Below are 11,151 nucleotides of genomic sequence, written 5' to 3' on the forward strand. Positions count from 1 at the left end.
AAACAGAAAAGTCTATGGAGGAAAGGTGAAACTATGGCTTCTCAGAGTCAGGGGTGAAATTCCCATAGGCTACAGAATGCCAGATGTTCCTTAAGCTTTAGAAAAAAAGAGAAAAAATTAGAATTTTTAGAAAAATCTTTAGAAAAATCTCTTTTTCAGAAATACCAAGCTACATTTGAAAAAAGGGCAACTGTGGAAGGTGACAGTCCTAAAAACCTAAAAGATTGTGTCAAGTATGTGTGTAATGGGGGAGGAGCTTAACTCACAAGTTTTCAAATAGTTTTTAATTTTCTTTTCAGTGTGCAGAGCCTTGACTTGGGAATTCAAGCCTGTTGATAAACAGTTTGTTTTCCTTGTTTACTTTTCACAGGATGATGGGAAGCTGTCCTTCTACACCCAGGGGCCACAGACTGAGAATCAGTGCTCTGGAGCTTACAGAGAAAGAGACACTCCTTCAGAAAGCAATCCAAAACAGGAGCTTTACTCATTAACTTTGGCTGGACTGATGCCACCCAAAGCAATCCCATGTTCTATTGTCCAGGGTATGTGTTAATGAAGGGAAAAAACCAACCTAAAATATCTCCACTGTTGTCTTTTATTAAGTAATGCAAAATACAGTATTAATTATGACACTGCATGCATTTTAGACAATATAAATGCAAGCCTACAGAAAATGTGACAAAGAAATCCTCAATTACTTTTGAGGTAGTATACAAGGAAAAATAGGAAAGCAGAAACACAGTGGATTAAAAGAACAAAATATTAGTATCACTTTGTGCATACATTAGTCACTCATAAATACATTCGTATGAAATAACTTAAGATACAATTCCATTCTTGTTAAAAAATATACTTCTTCAAATTCACCATTCTTGTTTGTTTTGTTTTGTTTTCACATGAGATTTTATGGTATTTTATCAGGTGGATTTATTTTTTATCACCGCCGTCATGATTTTACCCTTTTCCTCCAAGAGTTTAGGCACAGATGGCCTCATGCACAAAAATAAATAAGAAACCTGCTTGAAGGGAAAAGAATTCTGCTCAAATAGCTTAGGATAGTCTAATAAATACCATTTTGTTTATAAAAATATTTCAGGTTTATAAAAGAGGGGAGGGGACAGTTTCCCATGTGGAAAGGATGTTAAGTGAAAAGTGCTGTATAACATTTTTGAAGATATTTTATTTTAAACATATAGTACCATTATGAATATATATTTTATAATAATCCTGTTTCTTAGAACCGTATTGTTCACTACAAGTATCAAATGCTGTTTGCTTCCTTTTGTTTGTTGTCTTATTGCCATTTTGGAAGATGCCTAGTTCAGAAGGGTTCCATACAATTGTGCTTTAGTAAGGCTGTCCTTCCGACTCAAACCAGTACTCCCAGTCCGTTGAAACTGCTGCTGTTTGCTGGGAATACCTGAATGGCTTCCTTGCTCCATGGAAGACTGGTGGATTTCTGAAGCCTCCATTGAACTCTGGTTGAGGGACTCTGCTGAGCTGTTGGGGCTCACGTCCACGTATTCTCTTTTCAATACCGGGCTACTTTCGATGTTTTTGCTACTGCATAACTGGACAGTGATCCTTTCATTTTTTTGGTCTCTTGATTCTTTTGTTTTGTAAGTGGTCAATTTGTCCTGTTTACAGCTAGTGCTGATGTCAATATTCAGGCCACTGTCTGTTCTCAGGAAGCAAGAATCCACAAGTCTGCTTTGACAGATATCATCTCCCTCCGAGCAGCTATCTGCTTTGTAACTGGCATAGATGGGGCTTGTTCGACTGTCTCCCTTCTTAATAGGGCTGCTGTAGTACTGCTCTGAAAAACTACAGGGCGACAGCCTGCCAGCGTTCCTGTATGAGTACGCACCAATGTCCTCCACGCTCAATTGCCTCCATCGCCCAGGCAAGTCTTCTTCTGAAAGGTGGGTGCTCCTGCATTCGTTCCTCATTTTCTGATTTGCTAAAGCCTGCTGTGGTGTTATGGCTGAGAAATGAAAAGGTTCATTTGCATAAGGAGGCAGAGTCCTAGTAAAAGTGGGCGAGTTCTCGTTGTCGTCGGCAAGCTCCATGTGCTGCGCAGGTTTAGACTTGGCGAACCTAGGACTTCCCTGATGCTCGTAACCTGCAGGTGACTTTCTTTCAAACAGTTCGTCTCTGTTGCTCATGTAGATTGCCTGCTGAGAAGCTGTCAGAGTGTTGGCTTGGGCGTTCTCCTTCTCCTCGGATGTGACGCTGAAGCTGGAATAGGAACTGGAGGTCGGCAGAGAGGTAATGTACTCTGGGAAGGCTTCATGAGAGAAGCTGGAATGGAAACCGTCTTCTTCGACGGTGCTGTCTGTGGAGTTCTGGGACCGCAGGAACCCCACATCTTTCACTTGTGTGTCCACGCTTTGCCTTCTCTCCCTCCTCCTCTCCTCGGGGCAGTAAAGGGCGGTGTCGCTGCAGTAGATGTCTGACTTGTACTGGGTCCTTTGTCCGAGCTTTCCAGCAGAGTCCTGAAAATTGAGATCCCTGGTAGATGGGCTTGACAAGTGCGAAGACAAGCTGTTTGGATCTGGTTTTTCCAGTACTTTGGCAATGACGCAAGTGGGTATGGTATCAGCATAAGATGTGTGGCACAAGGGGACAGAAAGGCTGCACCCGTGTTTTTCGAGATGGATGCTGACTCTTTCCTGAAAGTCAGACGGTAACTGTAACATAAAGAGATGGCAAAGGGGACAGGAGAAAAGGGTGCACAATCAATACTGGTGTCTGCTTGGGGTTATACAACATTGACAGATGGGTGCTGTTTATGACATTACATAGCTCCCTGTATATGGTTCTTTGACTAATGTGATGGCCACAATCTTTGTGCATTTCTGAAAAGAAACGTAATCAAGTGACTTCATTTATTAACATTTGGAAATTTTCATCTGCTTCCTCTCATGGAAAACACTGAGCAACTGAAATGTTTCCTTCCAAGTTAGTTCAGGTTGGATAGGAATGATCTAAAGAATGTAGTAAACAATGATCTTAAAAAGGCAGGTAAGGAATTACAGCCTATAGCAACACTTTCCAGACTGCGTTCATGTGTGTGATTTGCAGTTGGAATGGGGGGTGTGGAGGTCTCTGCTGGGGTGAGGAAAGAGGAGGAAGAGGTCAGATCTATTCTGTTTTTCTTTTGCCTTTCTTCGAGCTTGTTTTGCCTCCAACCTGGTGCCAAATTGGCTCCTGCCCTCCAGCCTCTCATTTGATGAACTATGCTGTTTGAAGAAGCAGGAAAGTTGGTTTCACTGACACATAAAGCAATGGTACTGGCTGCTATGACAGGAGTGTTCCTGTGCTGGGAAGAAGCAAATCAATCTGGCTACCTTGCCCCAGCAGTCAGACACTGCTTGTCAGGTTGACCGTCCATATAAGCCTCAACATGTTCCCCTCTTCCAGCAGCTGCTAGCTGACTGTTTTTCTATTTTCTTACTACACTGGTGGAAATAAGAGCTCAGACCTCAATTTACATTATGATTCCTGTGACAGGCTATTCAGAATTAATCAATAAGTTGGTTATGCATCAGAAATCATATAGTTTTCGGAGAAAGTCAGGATCAGCTCTGTGGATGGGGGTTCCACCTGCCATTCTGTCATGTGGACCAGAAGAGGCTGAGAGCTCACATTCCTTTGTGAGGCTCAAAAATCTGGTAGGTAACACCTAGAGAAAGGTATCGCCAAGCATGCTTGCTAGTCCAATTTTATCTATTTGCCTTGCTCATTTCAGGTTTCTATCAATGATCAAACAGGGATATGAGAAAGTGCTGTGTGATGGCTGTCTCTCAGTATTTCTGAAAATCAACAGAACTCATGTTCAGACTAAGTTTTGAGTTTGTGACTGTGATAGCTCCTTTGATACCCATGTTGATTTACACTGCTTAAGAATTTAGCCCCTGACTGCTTGGCTGAACTGTGATTTACGTAGCATTTCCTTTTTATAGCTAGAAATCAAGTTCCTCTTTAGCACATAATTAGTGGTTACCCTTATAGCCCTAATGATCATATTCCCTCCTTAACTCTGTTTCTCTAGAGGAGAAAACCCTACAAATTCTGAATTGCTTTCACAACCCACTCCCCCCCTGCTATTTTAGGGAAGAGAAATTTAAGGTGCCTGCTCCTTGTAGTGATCTCACACCGTATAAGATATGGAGCTCCTATTCTAGCTTCACTGGGAAGTGAAGTTGGTTTAATCCCCAAAACTCAATGTGTTCAAAATATGGCATGTTGTGAAATGACATTCTTGTTAATGTGGAGTAGGATGAGTGTTTTTTTCAATCAACAGAACTTCCAGGATGTTTCGGATTAATCTTTATGTTGTTAATTAGCTCATATGTCTTCCATTGGAAATAAAGAGTATGATATTGCCAATCTGCAGGCAGACAGCAATATTAATCATAGTAAGTACAGATGCAACAAAGATTGAATAAACAGGTTGTAAAATAGGGTTGCTGTAAATTGCCACATAAATGAGGAAAAGAAATACAGTTCATTTGATGTGAAACTGCTGTATGGGGCAGCTATTGTTTTAGTATCCCTTAACACCACTGTTTGATCTATTTTATGGACATTGTTTAGATCATTAAATGTGTTGAGAAGAAGAACGTCATTTTCTGGGCATTGCACTGGGAACTGGAATTACTCAAATGATATTGCTGTCACATTACTATATTGTACTATAATTTAGGCTTCTGGATAATATACAATACTTTGTCAGGCAATATTTGCATTTGTGAGGAATTTATTGGCTGTGACAGCACATTTACACTTGCTAAATTAATAAATACTAGGATTTATGAGTGGAGTGGAGACTTTGCCTATTTAATTGAGTGTATGACAGCCTGGGAAATTGTGGGGAGAGCCCACATTTGCGATAGCTTTTTGCAAATGAACCTCTAAGTATTTTTAAGGTCCTAATTCTTGATAATTCTTTCTTTCAAGTGTGAGTAATGTGGTGATAATTCTTGGATATGAATTACTAAAGGAAGTCAGTTACTAGGAAAAAATAACAGGACCAGGATAATGGTTAATTTGGAAGTTCTGTCTCAGTTCTAGAAAATCATTGCCCATTTGACAAGAGTCTTGCTCTACCCTTATTTACCAGGGTTGTTTAGTGCTCTGAAGCAGTCTACTGGCTTAGAAATGGTTTATACATTCCACATTTAATTTTGCATTATTCCATTGCAGAATTGCACAAGAGAGACCATTTTGGGGGGACATTAACCTGAAGGGATTGTTGAAGGGAAGGCTTTTTTCCATGACCTTCACCAAAACACTACACATGAGGAAGGTGCTATTGCTTTGTGTAGGGCCTGCATCCCTAAAGACAGTCCTGTTCACTAAGATAATATTTGCCTTCCCTTTAAGGAGTCTGTTTCTCAAGTCTTGTTTCCTTGGAAGCAAGGATTATTAATTAAAGTTTACACCTCGGAAATCAATCATTCAGTGCTCTGGTTGCTTTAGAAAAAGATATTTGTTCTGTCAGTCCATTTTAAAAATCAGGTTTAGAAATTAGCTGGACTGGAAAATAGCTTCAGGAGGAAAATTGATTATATCAGAATCTCTAATGCCTGCAGCTTGTCATTTCCCTGCTCTCATTCCCCTGTCCCCCTCCCCCAGCATTTTGCAGTCTAGAGTTCTCAGCACTTTGGTTTTGCTAAAACCTTTACTTTTCATGTGATCAGGACAGGTCCATTCTACCAGAGAGCAGAGGTTTTGGGCAAGAAAGTACCTCCAATCAACACACAATCAGTCACTAGCTGTGATTTTGTCAGCAGCTCCGTCAGCTGCACAGAATACCAGCAGGTGCACGAGCCCTCCTGTTGCTTAAGGGGCGGGGGAATCAAAGCCTTAACGGCAAACAAGTTCTGGAATTGATACGTGTAAAATAACCCGTTTTCCATAAAATATTTATTTCTTTGAATAGTCACCAAGTTTGTTCACATTACCTCCGAAAGCTTATGTGCCCTGTCGTAATTCTTGCTGCACTGGAGCAACTGAGCAGCTAAATTGCAGTCCTTCCTATAGAGCTCCTAGAAAAACAAAAAATAACCTGTTTTTTATAGTTTGCAAATAGCCTGTGGCTTTCAGCCTTTCTCGCATGCATGAGCAATCTTTTAAAAATTGACTTTGGGGAAATTTGGAGCATACTTTAGCTTTTAAATACATTAATATTCCATGTTTCTTGCATGGTCCTGAGATGTTTGCCCCTTTGCTCTGTGAGGGCTGATAATATTACTAAGAAGAAAATTTAGAGAACTGTTACTACAGAACAGTAATCTGTGTTTCAAAGGGTAGATACTTACCATTAGGAACTGGACTTTATAGTGTTAACTTGCATGACGCTACAAAGGCTAAAATAAACATGATCTTCTAAGCAAAAGGAAAATTTAAGAACAGACAATTTTTCCTGTGTATTATCCAGATCAGCACTAAGGTGCTATTTTAGAAAATGCTTAAATAATCTTATGAGACTGTGGGAGAAATTAACTGCAGAAATATATATTGTATTGTTTTTTAAAAAGAAGGCCTTTGTCTCCTTATGCAACTTTCTTGCTGGTTCCTGGCTCCTTTCATATCTTGCAGAATGCAGCTATGCAAATATATTAAATCTCACTGCAAATATTTGATGCTGCAGAACAAGATATTTTTCCTGGGTAAGAAATTACCATAAGAATTCCACTCAGGGAAAAAGAGAATTTAAACAAAGTGCTTGTATAATTTTTGTATTGAATGTCTCTCACAGCCTACTTAATAGGAAAATTCAGTACATAAATTTGCCCTTCGTCTAAATTTGATTTAACCCACATGACTGTGTAACTGTATCCTTCAACCAGCATCTTTGGGTCCCTGGACGTAAGAGTTGTATGTTGCTTCTCCTAGGTGCCATTAAAAACAAAGTTGGCTTCAGAAGTTGACTTTATAGGTGGGCGTAGATGGGAAAGATAAAGCATAAAGGCACGATGGACACTAGGCTGTGTCAACCTGTGAACATTATAAAATGTTGGTGTGGAAAACGGAAATTATTTGAATTTTCTCTGGTGCTAGTGTTATAATTTTATTGCACACAGAGTTCTACTGTTCCACTTGTTCTTTTAAAAATTGATAACGAGATTTTCTGTGAAAAGGAAAGGTGGAAATTATCTCTGTTTTGAAACACCATTTTAAAGGTATTCTGTAACAACAGGTGCAGCAAGATGTTCCTGGGAGTCTTTGAGGCATGGGGGTAGTAAATTTAGTTTTTCTATGTTCATTAGTTCATTATATATTCATATTCAAGTGCCTTCAGATACTTGTAGTTTATGGGTTGTTTTTTTTTGTGTCTGTGTGAGCTTTTATACATGTCGCTTCTGCCTTAAATGTACTGGGGAGATACATTCATTTAAGTAGGTCACAAATTTTATACTAGTACACACTATTTTTACTCCTGAAAACAGATGCAAACAGTCGGAATCCAATAATTCAATTTAGAAACAAAATCTGTTGCATGTGATTCTGACATGTTGCATGCACATTAATCACATAGTACAATGCTGCACAATGTATAGCACAGACAAATACTCCAAGTTCCATATGGCATTACTAGGCACACAGAAATGAAATCACTCCAAAATCTGACCCTTTCTTCAAAAGCTGTATGCCTCCGTTTCTGTGAAGTGGTTGTCATGGAGAGTACAAAAAACATCTCTGACGCTTTGTTTTTAGCAGCTTTAAAAATTGCCACAGAAAAATGAAATGTGAGTTAAATGTGCCTCGTGTACTTTGTTCTCAACATGCTGGGACACACCACGCTACTGGAATATCTTTCTGTCCTTTCATGTTTACCTGAATGGAAGCTAGCCACATCTGTGGCAACCAGAACAGTAATTGGCAATTAATGCCACAAGCATTTCCCATGGTCTAAAGCGTGTTTTTGCATCAAAAACATCACTTTACCTATCTGTCAGAAGAATAAGGGGGAACATAACTGAAGGAAGAAATGTTGGCAGGACAAAAACATGCTCTCCTTCAGTTTAACACTGTCTCTACTTATTAGGTGTAACACTAATGGTTTGTTTCATAGTTCTTTATTTTAAATTTTGGCATTTAACCTTTACTTTTATTAGTGATGCTACAGAAGTAAGGGCAGAATTTTTTCTCTGAATTGACCTCAAGTATGAAGAAGTGGCACTGTTATTTGAAGCTTCTGGACCATACTGTGATGTTCAGAGTAGTTCAGAATAATTCTTGGAAGAAGAGTACTCTGAACTCCAGTCCATTCTAAGCTGCCTTTTAAAAACTACGGATATTGAAAACACTTCTTCAAATGTGGGCTCAATCCTGACTCCATGAAGTAGTGTAAATGCATGTATATTTATTGGGAGAGTTTTACAATTTTTCTTTCCCTCTGTTTAAAATCTGAAATAACTCTGTTGGTTTCAGCTGAATTAGTCTGGATGTATACCTGTGCTTCAAAAACCTAAATGTAGCCCATTGCATTTACCATTTTGTGTATAGTAACAGCTGTTAGAATTATGAAGTAACTGTTGTTTCAACATAAGTTCTATAAAAGTAAAGGGTCAGACTGTAAACTCTTTGTTTCCGCTGGAAAGCTATTAATTGCATAGGCACAATTCCCATCAACAGGTGTATTAATGGGATCAAATGCTCCCTGCTGTGATTAAGAGTTCATATGAAATATGGGAAGATTGAGTGTAAGATGCTGAAAAATAAGTGCTAACAGAAACATGTCTTCTGTAAATGAATTTTTTATTAAGTGTCTAAGGAATGGCACAATAATGAACTAAATGCCTACAATCTTCCTTCTTTTCTGTCTTTTTAGGTTTGTCTCTGGAAAGATTTAATGAGCCTGGTTGCCAGCTGCAGCACGCGTGCCAGTTTTCAGCAGTCTTCAATGAGATGCAGGGTGGCAATTGCCAAAGATGTTCTCTGTTTCGTTCCACACAGAGACAGGTAAATTGTTACACGTGAACCACAGCTGGGGAAAACCTGTCTCCCACTCCCTGCAGCAATCTGAGCGACCAGGTTGGGTCAAGCTACCTTCTACTGGTAGAGCTCAACTGTGCTGGGCATCCCATCCCAGTGAGCAAAGACTGAAAGATCAGAGGAACTGCAGGAAATGTAGGGTTCTACACTGTGCCTAAAATCCTTAGATAAATCCTCACTCCATACATGTGTCCACGCAATAGCTCTGAGCATGTGCTTCCACCAGTTTGCAGTACTAGACCAAAACCAATGTCAAAATCAATGTGGGAGTATTTCCATTTCTTAGGATATTTTTTCATGAGTTTTAGGTTAGACGTAAGGAAAAAAACTCAATGAAAGACTCACCCAAACCCCAGAGCATAAGGAGAGCTGAATTTACAAAATGATGGGAACAATCAAACATGAATTTTAACTGTCAAGGTGACAAGTAACATTTTATGTAAACAACAAGAAATTATTCTATAATTTAATGGGAAGTGCATGGCCTAATTTATTTCTGAATATAATCTCAAGATGCATCCATAATTAAATACTTACATTATCTTCTGACAACTTATCTATTGTCACCTTGGCCTCTATTAAGTGATTATTAAGTGCAATTATTTCATGGCTCAAAGCCCGTTTTTCCTCTTCGTAATGTTGACCCTGCGTAGAGAATGGAGAAGTCAGAATATTTCAGAAAAGATTAATGTTATTTTCAAATCCAGGGAAAAGCACAAGAGACCAGTGGTTTGTTTTTTGGGGGTTTTTTTGTTTGTTTTGTTTTGTTTTTTGTTTTTTGTTTTTATGTTTCTATCATTCGCTCTTTTCATTCAGCAGATGCAGCAAAGTACTTTGAAAATATGGAGGTCAAACTGAGCTCACGTTAGGAACCTTCAGAAAAGGTTCTATGTAGCCTGTGCAGAAGCATTTGACTGAGCATCAGCTATTCCTTCCTTGTCACAAGGCAGGATTTCTAACCTGGAAGGGTCTTGGGCTGCTCTCAGCTTTTGCTACAAGAATGTTTCATGCCATTAACATCTGTTCTTTTCGAGGAGGAAGAATAATATTTAAAAAGGAAAGTAGCTGTGTTTGAGCCAATTTATTTTCAGCTGTTGACTGTGCTGGCTGCTTTAAAAGCCCTGAATGAGGTTGTTCATTTATCAAGATGAATGTTTGCCTGATTGCAGGGTTAACAGTCATTAGCAGAATGTGAGCCACCATGCGATAACAGGAAAATAGTCTGATTCAAACTTCTTGCTGTCCACTAATTTAACCTTGTTACCAATAGGCTGTAACTCTTTATTATAAATGCAAAGAATCAGCGGGAAAAGTAAAGTGCCACTGGCTCTTCCCATACTCTGTCCCATTTTCATATTGCAATGTTTATTGCACCACCTCACATATCAAAAATTATTTAGTAATGATCATTTATAATCCTGCCTCCAGTCTTACATTAGTATTAAAAAGTGTGGTAGATTCTGAATGGTCTAGCTGAGATTAAGGCATCTTCCTTGTGCTTGGAGCTGTACAGAACCATGATAACGAGAAGGTTTGACAATTATCTGGAGTGACCTTTTGGAAAGCGGCATTGTAATAAGAACAGAAAGTAAGGTAAACTTTAATGTACATCTGTTCTGTTTTGGGAACTCAATACAGTGACAAATTCACAAAATTGTTAAAGTAATTTGTGAAGGACTTTTTCTCCAGCAGGTTGATTGTATTAGCTGCTGGAATTTCCCAAATGCCATATTGCCAGGGTCACAAAAAAAATTTTCCATCAACACACACGCGGCATTGTCAGCTAATTGACAGCAATGGGAGTTGTGTGTTTTGAAGTCCGAACAAATATCAAGGTTAATTACCCAGCTGCACCGCACCAAGCTATCTTAAAGAAGGGTAATTAAATTGGAAGCGGCAACTCTCGTCCTAAACTGCTATTTAAAGGAAAACACCTTCTCAAACGGTCTATGCAAACACACAGCTTGCTATAAACAGCACAGATATGGTAGAGGTGTCTTTGTGAAGGTTGGGACCGGCCTGTTCTCTTGTCGGCTTTTCTACGGACAGTCCATTCCACGTTGTTGCAAGACCTCTGTCCTGGCAGCCCAGCTCTGCCTGGAGCCTGGTGCTGGCTTGACACCTCTCCTGTCCTCATTCCCACTG

General features: G+C 39.3%; 1 protein-coding gene across 1 annotated transcript; it reads right to left on the bottom strand.

The window, feature by feature from the left end:
• Positions 1 to 1,316: 1,316 nt before the first annotated feature.
• On the bottom strand, positions 1,317 to 10,577 carry BEGAIN (brain-enriched guanylate kinase-associated). Its single transcript, XM_010079359.1, has 4 exons — positions 10,518 to 10,577; positions 9,544 to 9,651; positions 5,970 to 6,053; positions 1,317 to 2,690 (listed from the first exon to the last, which is right to left on the bottom strand). The coding sequence occupies exons 1-4, from the start codon at positions 10,575 to 10,577 to the stop codon at positions 1,317 to 1,319; spliced, it is 1,626 nt and encodes a 541-aa protein (XP_010077661.1).
• Positions 10,578 to 11,151: the final 574 nt, after the last annotated feature.

Source organism: Pterocles gutturalis, unplaced genomic scaffold (assembly GCF_000699245.1).
Source record: "Pterocles gutturalis isolate BGI_N339 unplaced genomic scaffold, ASM69924v1 scaffold84, whole genome shotgun sequence".
NCBI classification, from domain to species: Eukaryota; Metazoa; Chordata; class Aves; order Pterocliformes; family Pteroclidae; genus Pterocles; species Pterocles gutturalis.

What these genes read in the sequence shown, in the direction of transcription:
- BEGAIN (XM_010079359.1), bottom strand. Translation starts at nt 10,577, where the DNA reads ATGCCGCTTTCCAAAAGGTCACTCCAGATAATTGTCAAACCTTCTCGT. An exon ending in CTTCTCGTTATCATGGTTCT is followed by an intron (nt 9,652 to 10,517) that starts GTACAGCTCCAA and finishes TTCTCTACGCAG; the next exon opens with GGTCAACATTACGAAGAGGA. An exon ending in ATAAGTTGTCAGAAGATAAT is followed by an intron (nt 6,054 to 9,543) that starts GTAAGTATTTAA and finishes TTGTTTTTCTAG; the next exon opens with GAGCTCTATAGGAAGGACTG.